We start from the raw sequence: 17,734 nt of genomic DNA, 5'->3' as shown, positions 1-17,734 counted from the left end.
GAAAAACAAATATACAATGTGATAATATGTTTATGCCAGCAAAAAGCATCAGTATTGTAAAACGTCATCTATGAGTATTATATCCCCATAAACCTTATCTATCCAAGATGTTCATAACAAATAATCAACCAGGATTAACAATGGGGATTATTATTCTAAAAATATATCTACTAACACCTCTATCTCCATATGAATAATTTTTATCACAATATATCTATGAGTCATAAATCTTACCGACTTATCCCATGATTGTTAAAATCTTCCATACATTGCCATTATGGAAATTAAAATGCTTATAGGTACTTTACATTATTCTAGATATTTGTGATGAGCAAAAGCCTGGGTTTAGGAACTTGTTTCTCGCGGAACTCTTAATGCGGAATATCGGATTATATCAAGATAAGACGTTATTTATACCACAAGCAAGGCATATAAATTTTTATTTCAGGCAAACTGCATCAAGTGAAAGAAAATAGCTGCAAAATTGAACAGAATGATACCCAAAGTGGTAATTTTAATCTGGTTCGTGGTGTTTTGCGGACTAGTAAGCCAAGTATATGGAGACGAAGACGATTGTGGTAAGAATTCCAGTATTTAAATTATTCACATTATAAAGATAGATTATTGATTGGTTACTCGACAGGTGCTGACACTGACCTTAGCCTAACGAACGTCAGGTTCATATTCTCAGACGACGACGTCGCTGTCAGATGGAGCCTCAGGACTCCAACGAATTGTTCCATCGAATATCACGTGGTTGTTCGAGACAGCGAATTAGGCGTAATTCGAGATGAATATTTAGAAGAACAGTCCGTTCTGCTGGATGCCATGTCGCCTTGCATCGGGTACAATGTGAGTCTTAGGGCCGTTAACAAAGCGATTCCATCCGCAGAAGGACCACCCCTTACAACTTCCTCCCAATTTGACTCAAGAGGTGAGCTTCACTGTTCAGTTTGGTTTGTGTCAAATTTAACAGTTACATAAAAACCTAATATAATCTTATTTTTTATTATTTCTGTTGTTTCAGCTCAAATTGCGCCTCTTCTAAAATCGCTGCAGGTACAGTCGACGTCTATCAACACGACTTGGTTATTAGAAGGAGATAGAAATAGATGCCCCTTAAAAAACTTCTACGTCAATGGTGGGGACATTTTTAACTTTTTGATACCTCTGGAGGATTTGGTTAATCGGAGTGTTGTTCCTGCGGAAGTCAAGTCTCTCCAACCCAACACCATGTACCATTTCCAAGTTTCTGTGGAAAATTCAGGAGGATGGTCTCCTCCTTATCAGATAGCTGTGCAGACTCTTCCTGAATAATAATAAAAACAAAACTTTTTCCTGGCTATATTTTACAAACTTACAACTAATACAAATTGTGCAAAAGAAAAATAAATCCATATTTCCAAAGCCATCTTCGATTTTTTAACTTCCCTGGCTCTTAATTGTAATAACTACGTCATTTGTCCTAATTACAGTTGCTTTGTTTTTTACAGATAATAATTAAATATGTAGGTACTTTATTTTTTCGGAATCAAATCATATGAAAGCTCTTCAGATAAGAGAAATAAAATCTCGGAAACAATCAAATAATACAATTATAACTTTCCTTGTTATCTAAAAATAATAAATGCAAAAACCCCGCTTGATGACGATGTTTCCAAAGGGAATATTTTTAATTCTAGGAGTAGTATCCTATGGTTTATTTAACCAAGCATATGGATACGTTGAAGAATGTGGTAAGGAATCTGGTTCTAGACAAAAATCGATATATTTTCCATCTTTAACCAACCTAACCTACCATTCACGCTTACAGGCGAAAACCTCGATCTTTCTCTGAGCTACGAGTTCAACTTCACTGGGAGGGATATTTTCCTGCAGTGGGTACTGAAGAGTCAGATCACATGTCATGTGCTCTACCACTTGGTTATCAGGGACGATGACCTTGGTGTTATCCTGAACGAATACTTGAAAGGAACGTCCTCGCTTTTGGAAGTATCACCGTGTATCCTTTACTACATCGAACTAAACGCCATCAACGAAGAAATCCCTAACATGGAAGGTCCCGCGGTTACCATGGGCATCGTGTTCTCTAAAAGAGGTAAAATTACAATACTTAGACAACATGTTAAAATCTAAATCATGTTTCAGTTCAAATAGCTCCTTCGCTAGGATTGATCGATATTCGAGCTACATCTATCAACATGACGTGGACTCTTGAAGGAGGTGCCAACAGATGTCCTTTGATAAGGCTGTACGTAGATGGCGGCAGCTATTTCAATCAGACAGTGTCGTTGCAAGATTTGTCAGATAACAGCCAAGTATCTGTGGAAATCACACCCCTCAAACCCAACAGCATGTATTTCTTCCGAGTTTATGTGGAGAATAACGCAGGATTTTCTCCTGCTACGCAGTTAGCTGTGCAAACTCTTGAGGCAACCGATGAATTGGATTAATTGTATTGTCGAGAAAATAAAGTTGTAACCATTGTTGCTGTTTGATGTTTTAATGATGGATTCATGTTTAAAAAAATATGTCTAGCGTGTAATAAGGTTTTAATATATCTCCTTGCACTTCTAAAACGATTAGGGCTTTTGGGAAATTTGTATTTTATCAAACGATAAATAAATACAAATTCACCGCAGTTGTTTGTAAGCCTGTTGCAATCTGATTGAAAAAAATCTTAATTATAGATATTTAATAACAATACAATGCTATAATTATAAATTGGCGTTACGAAATCGCTTTGTATTGTTAAAATTTTCATCATTTATTGTCAACTCAAGCAGTGCTCTTATGATAACGACAAGAAGATAAAGAAAACATAAATTTTACCACTGAATTGTATTCAAATTTAAACATCATCGTACATTTTAGATATACGTATACAAGCTATTACAAATTCGCTTCTCACTACAGGGATCTCGCAAACGGTAAGGGGTACGAAGTTGCGTAATCAGGGGACCAACATTATGCCTCTAAAAAACAAGGCTAACATGATTAGTTTTCAAAATATTTGAAAAAAAAACGAAATTTTGGAAATCCGTATATGTTTCATTTCAGCCTTGTGTGAGGTGATATTGAAAAAAGAAAAACACTTTCTCATNTCATTTGGGGAGCGTTGAGGACCACAGTTTAAAATAACTTTTCAGTAAATACAGAAAACGAATATGGGAAAGAATACAACATGAAATTAATGTTATGAGAAGTAATGCACAATTATTGGATAAATTCTAATTTTCGAAGAACTAATGTTTGCGTTTAAAAACAAGAAAGTAACTTTGAGCACTTACTGTAATATTATTTTAATGTGATTACAAATATCAGTTTATTTAAAATGTTAATGTTGACTTTCTTACATTATTAGTTGATATTGTTTATTTAAAATATTAGTGTTGATTTTTATTTTATTGATTGATAATACTAATACCAAAAATGTGTAGTTATTTTTTTTAATGTGACGTTTTTTCATTATTATTCCCTGCTTTGAGGCTGCAGTTATAAATTATTTTTTATAAATTGGAATTTTTGCCTATATTTAATATAAAAAATACCAATTTTACTCGATAAACATAAACGATATCAAAATTTTGTAAGAGGCAAAAAATCTTCTAAAATATTGCTTATTTTTTAAAATATAAATTCTGTCATCATTGGCGTACATACAAAATGTTAGGGGATACCCAGTGGTTCGCAGGCACTAGAAATAGAACATCCTGTACATGTGTTCTCTCCAAATTCTATATTTACATCGCCCTTATATAAAAAAATATGTGTACCAAATTTGAAGTGTCTCAGAAAAACAGATTTCCAATTATCTGTTCTATATTTAGAAGGCTATATCTCAGTAGGCGTGCACTTTTGCATATAGGTAAGTTAGGCTAAATAGTCTTGTTTTCATCCAAGGAACCTGTGGTCAAGCGTTGTCCATCCTTTTCAGGGACACCCTGTATGTATGTACAAAAAAATAAATAATGTGCAATTAGTTTCAACTATCAAAAAACTATTACTTACGAAAAATCCCGAGACACGTCGATTTTGGAAATTTTTAAACGGACAGTAAGGGCTTGTGATCCCTCATTTCGAAGGTATTTTCATTCTCTATTCAAAAATGCTATGGTTTTCAGACTTGATGTGCGATAGAACAAAATGTTAATACGTCTTAGAAACATGATATTTTTTTACAAGCGTTCAGCAAGGTTCAGTACTAGGGCTTTCAAAACCTCAAGTGTTTCAAAAAATAATAATTGTTGCGCTCCAATCAAAGAAAAGATAATCGATTTGCAGAAGCACTCGAGGTATCTAAAGTGATTCTTATCCAAACATTCCAATCTTTTCGTAGTAGTATAAATAGCGGATATTTAGATTACTCGAAGGATTATGTCAGTGACAATGGATTTCAAATACGGTGTCATCGTGTTGCTTGCCCTCTGCGCTTTGGCCTCCAAGGGACAGGCACAGGAATGTGGTGAGTATCTCGTTGTCAATTAATACCCAAACCTTTTATTGGTGCCACATATAACACTAACAACTTCGTCAAACTCATCTATAATATTTTTTTGCGAATATATGGCAAGCTTTTTACTTTAAAGGTTATTATTTCTAAACTTTTCCTAAATTATTATTGTTATACAGAGTGTTTCANATAAATACAAATTCACCGGAGTTGTTTGTAAGCCTGTTGCAATCTGATTGAAAAAAATCTTAATTATAGATATTTAATAACAATACAATGCTATAATTATAAATTGGCGTTACGAAATCGCTTTGTATTGTTAAACTTTACATCATTTATTGTCGACTCAAGCAGTGCTCTTATGATAACGACAAGAAGATAAAGAAAACATAAATTTTACCACTGAATTGTATTCAAATTTAAACATCACCGTACATTTTAGATATACGTATATGCTTATCTAATAAACAGAACGTTTTCCAAAGAAATTTATAGAGCTCGTGTCGTTTCTAAGAACTTACATTACATAAAAAGGAGTAAGCAATATCAAATAATATCAAAGATCGATATCGTTGATGCTATCAACAATAATTATTCTTGGATATCAGATCAGTGACGTCCGTTTGCGTTAATATCTATATGATGTTTCTTCATTACGACGTACAAAATGTTTTTTCACCAGTTTTTCAAACTAATCTAAGATCTTCAGCTCACAGTTTGTATCCATTTCGAGATAAATACATATGTTGAACATAAACATGTTCATTCTTAAATATATCTTAAGGTATAAATTACAGGTGATATTATTCGTCGAAAATTGAGATTGTCATCTACACACAATTCTACAAGGATTTACGTCCCTGTTTATAATTTTTGTGTCGGTTTATCGTCAAGGATATCTGACCTTCTCCAACAAATAAGATAGCTAATACGTTGATAATTACGAATTAACTACTTCACAGATAAGTGACAGACATATCAACTATCCAAACAACAGATGACTCAGGATAGTTAATATGCTGTTTACTAAAAGAGAGACAGAAACATTCTGAATACGTGACAAAAAATAAATGTTAGGGCAGATGCAATGTGGTACAGAGTTGGTTGTAGGTCTGGTTCTCTTTTATGTAATTTTATTCACACAAAAAGTGCACAACTGCACTTTTTTCGTCTTTGTACAATAACATGTACATGTCTGCCTCTGATCTGAAACTGCGCATCGATCAATTTATTCAATACGTATTTAGCGGCACCCTAACGCCTGCCCTGACGGCTTGGCGTGCCGGTGAACAATCCAGGTTTTTTTGCTGAAGGACGTTGTCGTTTGTGCTTGTGTAAGTTTGACGCTTTGCTTAGTCGAGTGTATGGCACGTATTTTCATGGCAGTCAGTAGCATGGTGTATCGTGAGCATAGAGCGGTACACGGCCTAACCACAGATTTAGCCTACTTCTGCTACTACAACGCGTATTGTTGATGCTTACTAGCATAATATGTATATAGATTACTACTCTTTATTTATTTGATTGCGGACACAATTTCCGATATCTAGGAATAATTGTCGGAATAGGAAAATACAATATCAATTTTAAAATGAATTAATTTAAAAATCTATGTCCTCCCTTTTTTCTGTTATTTCTTATTCTGTAAGCTTCTATTTCTACTGTTATTTTGATTGTGTGATGAAATAACGATTAAATTGATCCATATATTTATTATAGTCATTTTTTTTTCACTTTTCGACAGGATTCCTTCGGTCTACTACATTTTAGCCTTGAATAAATAGACGATGGAAAATGCAATAATAAAACAGAATAGTAAAATAAAATAACGAATATGTATTTTTAGTCCAGCCCAACTACAACCACTTATGTTAATTGAGAATTATTTCAAATCATGCTCTTGAATTACTAAATCGAAAGCACCTTAAAAAAATGATAAAAAATACATTTTAATTAATTATTAATTTCTCTAATAGAGATATGTTTGTGTTATATATTTTTTAAATCATCAATTAACTTGATGTGAGCCATAATGTGGAACAAATTTAATAATACGTCTTAGAAAGATGAGATTGTTTTGCAAGCGCCCACTAAGGTTCACTACTAGGACTCAGTATAATACGATTTAGATAAAATCATAGCACCTTGGAAGCAAAGCAAAGCTACGTCTCTAGTTCAATAAAAATAAGGCTACATGCAGTGTAGGCTCTTGACCTACATACCAGGGAAAGCGGAAATATTTAGGTACAAAGTATTGAAAAGAAACTCAAATATAATTGGGTAGTTTTATTTTAAGTACTATTGAAATATAAGGAAAATGTGCGCAACATTATTGTTAGTGCAAGTCCATTCTTCTGCTTTTGTCCGAAATAAACTTTTCAATTACTTTTTCATTAAAGTTTTGTATTTCTTGTACCACTGATTTTTCAAAAGATGGCATTGCAGGTGCTGTTAGTCTGTCAATACAATCTACAATATTTTAAAAAACAGAAAAAGCAGAGCCCAGCCTGCATAGTAAATATGTCGCTACTCCCACTCCCTCTTACACTGCTGCGCGACGGTAACCATGACCACCGCTGTAAACACTTATAGATTTAGTGGTGAGCGACGAGAGCCCACGTACTCAGTGTTTTTCAAATGAATTTAGCAAGTCGAGTTAAATTGACTGCACATTACAAATTTAAGATATGGACAGGGCTGATTTATAAAGAACCCCTCAAGTGTTTAAAACAAAAATAATGGTTGCGCTTCAATCAAAGAAAAGATAAATCGATTTGCAGCGGCACTCGAGGTATCTAAAGTGATCCTTATCCAAAATTTCAATATTTCTGTAGGCGTATAAATAGCGGATGTACTTGAAGGACTCAGTGACAATGGATTTCAAGTACGGTGTCTTCGTGTTGCTTGCCCTCTGCGCTTTGGCCTTCGAGGCACAGGCAGAGGAATGTGGTAAGTACCTCGTCAATTAATACTAAAAGCATTTATTGGTGCAGCATATAAATAGATACATGTCAATAATATTTTTTGGAAATGTTTGTCAAGATTTATTTTACTTTAAAGATATTAAGCCGATCCAAATTATTTACAAACTTTTCCTAAATCAAATGGAGTCAAATCGGTTGCACAACATGGCGAAACAATAGCCATATTTGTCTGCTAACAGTATAAACATTCAATAAAGACTTTATTGTTTAATAGTCTTATAAATAATCATTGATATTGCCTCAGATATTACTAGAATACAACATAATTCGTTAAATCGAGAGAGCTTCGTTAATATTTAATTCAAATAAAAGATAATTCTACCCAAATAACACCGAGGAAGAATTTCCATCACCAAAGACAAAGACCACACGAAATCCAACCTTGATAAATTATACAGAACTTATTTCTGCCAATTTTTGAAGAACACTGAAGATGAATAAATATTATTGATGCATGTAAAACCTCGTTTCTGGTTGTGAAGTTACCTCCTTCTTTAATTAACTCAATTTTTTTTCAGTGGCTCATAGCGTGGTAAATATGACCTTGACTGCCCACCACCTTCTTACCTGGGCCGTCAGGGAAGATGAAATATGCGATGTCAACCAGTTCTTGGTGTACATCTACGAGTGGAACCGTCCCATCGAGTACAGCTTCGAAGTGGATGAACCCTGGGTGGATGTCTCCTTCTTGGAAGTATGCCGAGAGTGGACTTTTGTAGTGGTACCCGTATCAGATCATACCAAAGGACACGAGCATCGCCTGTTTGGTAGCATGCCTCTCCCTATAGGTAAGGTTATGATGTGTCGCCCTTAGTCTATTATTCACCAATATTAACAATTGTTCTAGTTCCCCTTGAAGTGGAAAAGTAATTGATACCAATCTAGTGGTTTCAAGCAACGTTATTTGCGGTAAATTTATGTTCACAGTACCAAAAAAATTCGGACAATTCTATTTCCTGAATCTAGAATGTCCATTTAAACGATATGGCTAAACTTAGCTTATTTCTGTCGGTTTTGAACGTTCTTTTACTTTATTTCTCCTTCCAGGTGCGGATCTTACCATCGACTACATCAACGTCACACGCAACGGAGTGACTGGTGACCTTCATCTCAGCTGGGACCTAGCTGATCGTCGCTACGGAAGCTGTTCCCTTAGGTACAGACTGACCATAGAAGAAGACGGGGATGAAGTAATCCACGACCTCTACTTGAGCGAGAGGTCCGTCAATCTGCATTTCTTGTCACCTTGCACCTCTTACCAGTTCGGTGTCAGGGCCATCAACATAGCCCATCCCACCATAGAAGGACCTTTAAAGATGCAATTCAGTAGTATTCCTCCAGTTGGTAAGTTGGTAACAGTCACAAATGAATTTACGTATCTGGTTAATGAATCATTCCAGAGCAAACTTCTCCTCGTTTGGACAGTCTCAACTTAGGCGTCTTTTCATTTAATATGACTTGGGAATTACAAAGCATGGTGAGGAATAGATGTAAGGTCACCGAGCTCCTCATTGATGGTGGAAACTTCTTCAGCAAGACCGTATACATAGAGGACACTGATGAAAGACTACCTATTGAAGTTGAAATCGATCATTTGAGACAAAATAGTATGTACTATCTGCGCGCCTATGTCCTAAACAGCGGAGGATGGTCTGTGCCAACAGTGGTTGCCGTCCATACCTTGGACTATGGACCGGATAACAAGGTGTGATGCGTAGATGTGTTTTGAAGGCATTCCTTATACCTGTATTGTTAAACACGACTTTACTGTATTGTATAAAAATATTACTTGTTTTCAAACTGAATAATTAAATTATTCAACCTACTTTTGTCAATGTATACACAATGTGTTAATAAAAGGTAAGTGGGTGAGTTATCCATAACAAAATAATTTCTTATAAACTTGATTCTAGATATAAGATGTTTAATTAGAAACAAAACACAGACAAAGACTTGTTTTATTTAAAAATACCTCGTAACGTCGTTCAAACAGTTTTATTTTCAGACTACCATTAATCTAATTTTCAAATTTTTGTTTTGGCAACTGGAACTTTACTGACTTTGAACTGGGCATTCAACTTTCTTTTAATTAGCCTTTGACTACCTTCGACGTTCTGTGGCTTTGTTTATATAAGTTTTGTAAAACAGTCGACTATCATGGAATATTCCAAAATGTTTTTGACAATTCCAATCCATGTGAAAATTTCTTTTACAAATTGTACGTTTATATAAACACTATTCTTAAAACTAGTTACATTTTAACAGCTTTCTTTCTACATGCATCAGTCTCTGTCCAATGCAGTGTCTGCAATTTAATTTTCACGCCATCTCTCTTTCAATTTTTACTAACTAAGCAATTTACAACATAAATATAACCCATGTAGTTTGAATGAATGAATGAATTTTTATTTTTTAGATTTACTACCAAGAACTATTATTATTAGTATTATTATTGCGTATTGGAAAAATTTTGGAATGTGTTCTACTTCTTTTGAAAACACCCTTTATATAAGAGTATACTTAAAAGTGATTAACTTCAATCTTTCATACAAACATATATAATCATTTATAAAACGTTTAGAAATAGTTTGGATCAGCTTAGTACCGTTTAAGTAAAATAAAGCTTGCCAAACGTTCCCAAAAAATATTGTTGAAGAGTTTGATAAAAATAAAGTTACATATAATTTATATGCGGCACCAATAAAAGCTTTGAGTATTAATTGATGAGTCACTTACCCCATTCCTGTGCCTGTTCCTTGAAGACCAAAGCGCATAAGGCGAGCAACACGAAGACATAGCATTTAAAATCCATTGTCACTGACATAGTCCTTCGAGTAATCTAAATATCCGCTATTTATACTACTACGAAAGCATTGGAATTTTTGGATAAGGATCACTTTAGATACTCTCGATTGCAGCTGCAAATCGATTTATCTTTTCTTTGATTGAAACGTTACGACTGTTTTTGTTTTAAACACTTGAGGGTTTGAAAGTCTTAGTATTGAACATTGGTGAATAATTTCATCTTTCTAGACGTATTATTAATATTTGATTCCACATGTAACTCGATTAGATAAGGTCTAGTTATAGTTTTTCATGGTTTTGAAATTATTAAGGGTTTTTTCACCAATTTTTAGTATCCAAAAGCTATTTTTAAAATGATGAATCATATAAATAAGGTGTTTTCGATGTAGTATGGCTATGTTGCTATGATGTAGGAAATAAATCAAGGCCACGAGTGGCTTTTAATGGGGTTGGGTTAAAAATGTGGTTTCCTTATTTCGTTTTTTTAATGTTTTATTGATTTTTTCCATATCAGCAACTAATTATATAGAAGAAATAACAAAAACCCAAACCATCCGTTTATTCAAAGGTAAAATGTAGTGGACTGAAGAAGATTTATGTTGAAACGTTGGCACAGTGAATGAAATTGATAAAAATAAATAGTGTGGAAATCTCAATTATTGTGCTTACAATGCAAGAGCCAGAGGCAAAATAAATGTTGCAACCTCTAAATTTTTAAACGGGCAGTAAGGGCTTCTGATACCTCATTTCGAAGGTATTTTCATTCTCTATTCAAAAATGCTATGGTTTTCATACTGGATGTGCGATAGAACAAAATGTTAATAATACGTCTTAGAAACATATTTTTTTTTACAAGCGTTCAGCAAGGTTCAGTACTAGGGCTTTCAAAACCTCAAGTGTCTAAAAAAATAATAATTGTTGCGCTTCAATCAAAGAAAAGATAATCGATTTGCAGAGGCACTCGAGGTATCTAAAGTGATCCTTATCCAAACATTCCAATCTTTTCGTAGTAGTATAAATAGCAGATATTTAGATTACTCGAAGGACTATGTCAGTGACAATGGATTTCAAATACGGTGTCATCGTGTTGCTTGCCCTCTGCGCTTTGGCCTCCAAGGCACAGGCACAGGAATGTGGTGAGTACCTCGCTGTCAATTAATACCCAAACCTTTTATTGGTGCCACATGTAACACTAACAACTTTGTCAAACTCATCTACAATATTTTATACGAATATATGGCAAGCTTTTTACTTTAAAGGTACTAAGTTGATCAACATTATTTCTAAACTTTTCCTAAATTATTATTGTTATACAGAGTGTTTCATTTCAAATGAATACAGTGCCATAACTTCCTTTTGTAACAAGGGAGATAGATAAAAAATGTTTCGACTGTTGTTTAAAGGCAAGGTATGTACACTCGATCAAGCTATGACGTCAGCAGAGCGAAAAACAAACTGGCTGATAAGAATAAAGTAAGTCGGCGATGGCCGTGGAGTTATATTTTCTTAAGAAAATTGTGAATATTGATACGTTTTTTATAATATATGCAGTATCAGTAACTTTGTCGATTTATTTTTAAAGTGGCGGACAATTTTCTGATTTCTGTATTCATTTGAAATGAAACACACTGTATATTTATATTTTAGGTGGACGTTAATTATACTCGTATGTACACACAGTTTTGGTTAAGTGAACATTGTTTTTTTACCTAGTTTTTAGTAATAAAAATTCTTTTTATAAAGATAATAACCTTATCGATCGAAATGTATGTATTTTTACAATAAATATATTTAATTACCAAAAATTGCGCTCGAAACTCGAAAACCTTACAATTATTATCAAATGAAATTAGATAAGCGACAACATGGCTAATCAGTAGTCACATTTGTTTGTTAATAGTAGTAATATACATAGATTATTATTTTGTCTAGTAGCATTATAAACAATAATAATTATTTCAGATACAATATAAGTTCGTTAAATGTAGAGAGAACTTCGTAAAAGTGTGTCAAAAAATGGCCGTTGCAAACTATTCAGTGCTATCAAATAGAAAATCATCTAAGAGGGTCTTTTAACAAGTCTGTTTTAAGGATACCGACATTAGTGATTACTTTATCGGGCTTTTATAACAGTTCAATCGTTAACCTGGTTAAATAATCTATCCAAGTAATACCAAGGAAGAAAATACGTAATTTGACACGGAAATGTTCCAAACGTTGAAACCAATAATTTTTGTTTCAACGTGTTCAACACCACAGACAAAGACCACAGAAAATCCAACCATGATAAATTATATAGAACTTATTTCTGAAAATATTTGAAGAACACTGAAATATTATTGAACTTCATTTATGGTTGCGAAATTCTTTAAGTAACTCAATTATTTTTCAGTGGCCCAAAGCGTGGTAAATATGACCTTGACTGCCCACCACCTTCTTACCTGGGCCGTTAGCGAAGATGAAGTATGCGATGTCCACCAGTTCTTGGTGTACATCTACGAGCAAGACCGTCCCATCGAGTACAGCTTCGAAGTAGCTGAACCCTGGGTAGATGTCTCCTTCTTGGAAGTATGCCACGAGTGGATTTTCGTGGTGGTACCCATATCAGAACATACCAGAGGACGCGAACATCGTCTGTTTGGCAGCATACCGCTTCCTGCAGGTAAGGTGATGATGTGTCACCCTTAGTCTATTATTCACCGATATTAACAGTTGCTCTAGTTCCCCTTTAAGTGGAAGAGTAATTGATACCAATCTGGTGGCTTCAAGCAACATTATTACGTTTCATAAGTCCAGAATGCTCGATATGGCTAAACTCAACTTATTTCTGTCTGTTGTGAACATTCTTCTACATTATTTGTTCTTCCAGATGCGGATCTTGACATCGAGTACATCAACATCACTCGCAACGGAGTGACTGGAGATCTTCACCTCAGTTGGGACCTAGCCGACCGTCGCTACGGAAGCTGTTCCCTCAGGTACAGACTGACCATAGAAGAAGACGGGGATGAAGAAATCCACGACCTTTACTTGAGCGAGAGGTCCGTCAATTTGCATTTCTTGTCGCCTTGCACCTCTTACCAGTTCGGTGTCAGGGCCATCAACATAGCCCATCCCACCATAGAAGGACCTATAAGGACGGAATTCGGTACTATTCCTGGTGCTGGTAAGTTGGTAACTGTCAAAATTTACGTTTCTGATTAATGAATCATTCCAGTGCAAATCTCTCCTCACTTGGACAATCTTGACTTGGGCGTTTTTGGATTTAAGATGACGTGGGAACTAGAAAGCGTCGTGAGGAATAAATGCGCGGTCAAAGAGCTCTTGATCAATGGAGGAGACTTCTTCCAAAAGATCGTACACCTAGAGGACGACGGCATAAGAGGACCTATAGAAGTTGAAATCGATAATTTGAAAGAAAACAGCTTGTATTACTTTCGCGCTTATGTCCTGAACAGCGCAGGATGGTCTGCACCAACAGTGGTTGCTGTTCACACCTTGAATGTAGAACCGGATAACAAGGTGTGATGCGGAGATGTGTTTTGAAGACATTTCTTATACCAGAATTTACTGTATTGTTTAAATATATTATTTGTTCTCAAACTAAATAGTTAAAATTATGCAACCTACATTTCTCTATGTATGTACAATGTGTCAACAAAAGGCAAGTGGGTGAATTATCCAAACAAAATAATATCTCATGAACATGGTTCTAGGTATAAGGTGTTTGAGCAGAAACAAAATGAAGACAAGGCTTGTTTTATTAAAAAAAAATACCTCTACACCTTATTTTCAAACTACCATGTATTAGATTATGAATTTTTAAAACAGTATCTCACAAACAAAGCCATCGGATGCACATATCTGCTCTACGAGTATTATAGTTTTCGCCGAGGCATTTTTTTTGCAAAAATTTAGTTATATGTTTTGTTTTTGGGATATCAGATTTAGCTGTTATAAAAGAAATAAATACACGTTTCGCTTTAATTATAAATTACGGTTTATCGAAATGACGATAAAAAAACCAACAGTGGAATTAATGCCTATAATTTGTATTTTATATACTTAAAACCATAACTTCTATCATCCTATAATATCTCTCACAACACGTAATATAACAATAAAATTAAATTGCACCTATATTCGTATGATTTATGAATTTGCTGAAATATTTATTAGCGCATATATCAGTAATAGTAAATCATAGAATAAAAACTTCACATTTATTTATTTAAAAAAAAAGCTCAGTTGATTGTGCCAAACGATGAAATGTATTTCTCAATCCGTCTGACTTTGTTAATAGAATAGTCAACGGAAGTGCAGGCAGTCATAACATATTTTTTTTTAAATTTAATATAAACATTGATAACTGATAATGGAAACATGGTTAAAATTCTAGACTTTCAACACGTACAAGATAAAAGTTCTTGAAAGATTGCGTTTTTTGCTTTTTGCGCAGTTTGTCTGTGAGGTTGTTTATAAAATGATTCACTTATTCTCATTACATCACATTTTATACAAAAAAAATATGTTTCATCTGTTTAATTTTTGTTCCCTAATACACTACTACAACAAACTACATATGACATTTTTTTTCTTCAGTTTCTTGTTTCTCAATATTAGTGACTGACTAAAATACAATGTAAACGAAAAACAATTATTATTTAAGATCAAACTTTGATTCAAACCACAAGAAATACTTTGTAGAATGAAAATTCTTGGGGCATCCTCTAATCGATATCAAGTATCGATAAAAATTAAGTAGTTTATCCCAGACTTACAGGCTATTTTTTCATTATAACCGGTCATTAATAAATCAACAATAACACAATAATTATCTGATACGGAATCGGCATTATTTATATAAATATGTCTCGCGTATACTTATCTTAGTAGTTTCTATGTTTCTGCAATTTGGGCCGCAATGTTAAGGATCGGTTTCTGTATTTTTGCGGTTATCAGTGCCCTTGCTGGTGCAAATGCCCAGGACTGCAGTGAGTATTTTGCAGAATTTCGTTGGCGAAAAAACATAAATTATATTATGGCTTTTGATATACTTAATTTAAATAATTTAATTGATTATCGACTTTAATATATATAAGTCGTATGCAAAAAATAACTACTGCGATAGTAGTAATTTCAGTTAATGTAAGGTACAAATAACAGCGGCCCAGGACTAGAACCCTGGGGGACGCCAGACAAAGAGATTAAGTAATTAGGTGTATACCCCCACCACAGGTTAAAACACATTATTTTCTGTTTTGCAAATAAGTTGTAAATTTAAGAAAATTGTCTATAAAATTTTAGTTCCCATGAGTGTTACGAACATAACCCTCAGCTTCCTCGGGAGGCTCTCCTGGGCCGTTAGAGCGGACGAAACCTGCGAAATCACCCACTTCATGGTTCACATGTCTGAGCCAGACCAGGACGCTAGATTCAGGTTTAAATCTTTTACCACGACCTTGAACGTTGACTTCCTCATGGCTTGCGATCTGTGGCATTTCAACATTGTACCCCACGTCAATGACGTGGAAGGGGACGGACATGTTTTTGTCAGCAAGATGCCAGTACCTATGGGTAAGTTTTACACCATAAAATAAGCTTCGGTAAAAGAGACATCTCACTTCAAATGCACTATTAATCTCTTTAGATATTCTCTATTAAAGTGGGTATAGCTCTGATGCAAAATTCAGAATATCCATTTAATTTCAATACAAAATTTATCAAAACCGATAAAGTGAGATTTAGAACATGACACAGCTAAAGTGTAAATGGATAATGCCTGTTTCGTCAGAGATTGCAATCGAAGGTCATTAATATTCATTGTAATATGAGCAAATCGTTACTACGTTCCCTAATTTGAAGAAAAATCGGTCAGTTTGTACGTCATTCACCAACAATTGTAGCCAAAATGGACAACATACTGAAAAAGTAAACAGATACTCCAATTAAATCAACTCATATTTTTCCCTCAGATGCGGATCTCACCATTGGATTAATCAACGTCACCCGCCCAGAAGAAGAGGATTACCTCCGCCTTCAGTGGGACCTCAACAATCCTTTCTTCGGGGACTGCTCCCTCAGATACCGAGTCACGGTGTCGGGAGACGACGACGACGTCATCACTGACATATACAAGGACGACAAGTACGTCAACCTCGATTTTCTTTCCCCGTGCGTGAACTACGAGTTCGGTGTCAGGGTGATCAACGCAGCGCCTCCCGTCATGGAAGGTCCTCTGAGATCGATAGAGTACGATTACCCACCAGCTGGTAAGCTTAAGAATTAATATGGTTGGAAGTGTTTAATTCGTTTTTCGGTTCTTCCTTTTTAGTTCAAACTCCCCCCACGCTGCAGTCCGTAACCCAAGGTGCCACCTTCATCAACGTCACCTTCGCCTTGGAGCCGGCAGCGAGCAACAGGTGCCCCATCAGGGAACTGTTGATAGATGGTGGCGATTACTTCAACGTGACTGTCCCCCTGCACGATGCCGATGAAAGGGAGCCGGTCGAGGTGCAAATAAGGTACCTGCGCCCCAACAGCATGTACTTGCTGAGAACTTCGGTGCAGAACAGCGCCGGTTGGTCGCAATCGAGCATCGTCGCGGTTCAGACATTGGAATTGACAGCGAACTGAGGATTAGTTAGTTGTGAAGCGGAAATATGTATTAATTTTGCCTGTAATCTGTCGCTAGTGTTAGAAATTGTCTTCTTCGTCTTCCTTAAGTGTCCCTATTATAGTCTAAGAGCTGTATCAAAGTCGATTTTTTAAGTTTTGGTACAAAGAATAAGTGTACAGGGTGAAAAGGTAAATAAAATGCTTTTTTACAACAGTTTTAAATTATCACAACAATAGCAACCTAATAAGAAATAAAAATTAGTTATTTGAAAAGGTAGTGTCAGAATTATATATTGTAATTCAAATTCTAAGAGTGTTTAATTCAAAACGAGCTCGGAAAGTGAAGACGAGAGTTTACCAGGGGAAGTACTGGAAGCGGCACAAAGTGGAGTTTCACGATTAAATCCCAAAATATGGTCTAGAAGTACGAGATTGCTTACAACGAATTCAAACGGTTGTGAAGAAAATTCAAAAAGTGTCCGAAGCGGTTTACTGGCATATTTCGAAAATAAAATTACTAAAATTAAACCTTCTACATTATGGTCAGTATATTTCATGTTAAAAAGTACACTGTATGCCAACAAAAAATGTAAATATTATACAGGGTGTCTCATAATTAGCTGCCAACCCAGAACAGGCCGATTCTATGATCAAAACTAAGTAAAAAAGTTCATATGAACATGGGTCCGGAAATGCTTCCTAACGGCACAGGGACCCATTGAAGAGGGAGGAATGGAAATAATTTTTTTTGCAATATCTCTCAATCGCGTTGTGATAAATGAATGAAATTTGGTATACACAGCTAAATTTTGATGAGCAATTTGATGGACTAATCCATTTATTTCCACAAGGTCCATTGGGGTGGGTACGGGGG

At 35.0% G+C, this 17,734-nt stretch overlaps 5 protein-coding genes across 6 annotated transcripts; all 5 read left to right on the top strand.

Annotated features, from left to right (window-relative positions):
* The first annotated feature begins 383 nt into the window (after positions 1-383).
* LOC108910408 lies at positions 384-1,411 on the top strand. Its single transcript, XM_018714994.2, has 3 exons — positions 384-578; positions 644-934; positions 1,028-1,411. Exons 1-3 carry the CDS (start codon positions 494-496, stop codon positions 1,315-1,317), a joined length of 666 nt encoding a protein of 221 aa, XP_018570510.1. The 5' UTR covers positions 384-493; the 3' UTR covers positions 1,318-1,411.
* Positions 1,412-1,601: 190 nt separating this feature from the next.
* LOC108910407 lies at positions 1,602-2,493 on the top strand. Its single transcript, XM_018714993.2, has 3 exons — positions 1,602-1,736; positions 1,814-2,098; positions 2,149-2,493. Exons 1-3 carry the CDS (start codon positions 1,628-1,630, stop codon positions 2,451-2,453), a joined length of 699 nt encoding a protein of 232 aa, XP_018570509.1. The 5' UTR covers positions 1,602-1,627; the 3' UTR covers positions 2,454-2,493.
* Positions 2,494-4,357: 1,864 nt separating this feature from the next.
* Positions 4,358-13,867, top strand: LOC108910449. 2 transcript variants are annotated; one of them, XM_018715050.1, is made up of 4 exons: positions 4,358-4,465; positions 12,635-12,904; positions 13,112-13,408; positions 13,460-13,867. In XM_018715050.1, the coding sequence occupies exons 1-4, from the start codon at positions 4,378-4,380 to the stop codon at positions 13,768-13,770; spliced, it is 966 nt and encodes a 321-aa protein (XP_018570566.1). In that variant the 5' UTR covers positions 4,358-4,377; the 3' UTR covers positions 13,771-13,867. The 2 variants fall into 2 exon arrangements, with proteins under 2 accessions (XP_018570566.1, XP_018570565.1); XM_018715049.1 differs by lacking the exon at positions 4,358-4,465 and adding an exon at positions 11,271-11,378.
* On the top strand, positions 7,293-9,387 carry LOC108910448. The gene is made up of 4 exons (XM_018715048.2): positions 7,293-7,402; positions 7,956-8,225; positions 8,485-8,781; positions 8,838-9,387. The coding sequence occupies exons 1-4, from the start codon at positions 7,303-7,305 to the stop codon at positions 9,146-9,148; spliced, it is 978 nt and encodes a 325-aa protein (XP_018570564.1). The 5' UTR covers positions 7,293-7,302; the 3' UTR covers positions 9,149-9,387.
* A 1,259-nt stretch (positions 13,868-15,126) lies between the features above and the next one.
* LOC108910412 lies at positions 15,127-17,074 on the top strand. Its single transcript, XM_018714998.1, has 4 exons — positions 15,127-15,236; positions 15,550-15,819; positions 16,218-16,514; positions 16,577-17,074. The coding sequence occupies exons 1-4, from the start codon at positions 15,167-15,169 to the stop codon at positions 16,876-16,878; spliced, it is 939 nt and encodes a 312-aa protein (XP_018570514.1). The 5' UTR covers positions 15,127-15,166; the 3' UTR covers positions 16,879-17,074.
* Positions 17,075-17,734: the final 660 nt, after the last annotated feature.

This window comes from Anoplophora glabripennis, unplaced genomic scaffold (assembly GCF_000390285.2).
Source record: "Anoplophora glabripennis isolate ALB-LARVAE unplaced genomic scaffold, Agla_2.0 scaffold252, whole genome shotgun sequence".
Lineage (NCBI taxonomy): Eukaryota > Metazoa > Arthropoda > Insecta > Coleoptera > Cerambycidae > Anoplophora > Anoplophora glabripennis.
The sequence above is the reverse complement of the archived record's forward strand: the minus strand, read 5'-3'. Positions and strand labels throughout refer to the sequence as shown.

Bases quoted from the DNA above. Each gene is read 5' to 3' on its own strand.
- LOC108910412 (XM_018714998.1), top strand. From the start codon at position 15,167: ATGTTAAGGATCGGTTTCTGTATTTTTGCGGTTATCAGTGCCCTTGCT. The intron at 15,237-15,549 runs GTGAGTATTTTG...ATAAAATTTTAG, and splicing joins TGCAAATGCCCAGGACTGCA to TTCCCATGAGTGTTACGAAC. The intron at 15,820-16,217 runs GTAAGTTTTACA...TTTTTCCCTCAG, and splicing joins CAAGATGCCAGTACCTATGG to ATGCGGATCTCACCATTGGA.
- LOC108910408 (XM_018714994.2), top strand. From the start codon at position 494: ATGATACCCAAAGTGGTAATTTTAATCTGGTTCGTGGTGTTTTGCGGA. The intron at 579-643 runs GTAAGAATTCCA...GTTACTCGACAG, and splicing joins TGGAGACGAAGACGATTGTG to GTGCTGACACTGACCTTAGC. The intron at 935-1,027 runs GTGAGCTTCACT...CTGTTGTTTCAG, and splicing joins CTCCCAATTTGACTCAAGAG to CTCAAATTGCGCCTCTTCTA.
- LOC108910407 (XM_018714993.2), top strand. From the start codon at position 1,628: ATGCAAAAACCCCGCTTGATGACGATGTTTCCAAAGGGAATATTTTTA. The intron at 1,737-1,813 runs GTAAGGAATCTG...TCACGCTTACAG, and splicing joins TGGATACGTTGAAGAATGTG to GCGAAAACCTCGATCTTTCT. The intron at 2,099-2,148 runs GTAAAATTACAA...ATCATGTTTCAG, and splicing joins CATCGTGTTCTCTAAAAGAG to TTCAAATAGCTCCTTCGCTA.
- LOC108910449 (XM_018715050.1), top strand. From the start codon at position 4,378: ATGTCAGTGACAATGGATTTCAAATACGGTGTCATCGTGTTGCTTGCC. The intron at 4,466-12,634 runs GTGAGTATCTCG...ATTATTTTTCAG, and splicing joins GGGACAGGCACAGGAATGTG to TGGCCCAAAGCGTGGTAAAT. The intron at 12,905-13,111 runs GTAAGGTGATGA...TTGTTCTTCCAG, and splicing joins CAGCATACCGCTTCCTGCAG to ATGCGGATCTTGACATCGAG.
- LOC108910448 (XM_018715048.2), top strand. From the start codon at position 7,303: ATGTACTTGAAGGACTCAGTGACAATGGATTTCAAGTACGGTGTCTTC. The intron at 7,403-7,955 runs GTAAGTACCTCG...ATTTTTTTTCAG, and splicing joins GGCACAGGCAGAGGAATGTG to TGGCTCATAGCGTGGTAAAT. The intron at 8,226-8,484 runs GTAAGGTTATGA...TTCTCCTTCCAG, and splicing joins TAGCATGCCTCTCCCTATAG to GTGCGGATCTTACCATCGAC.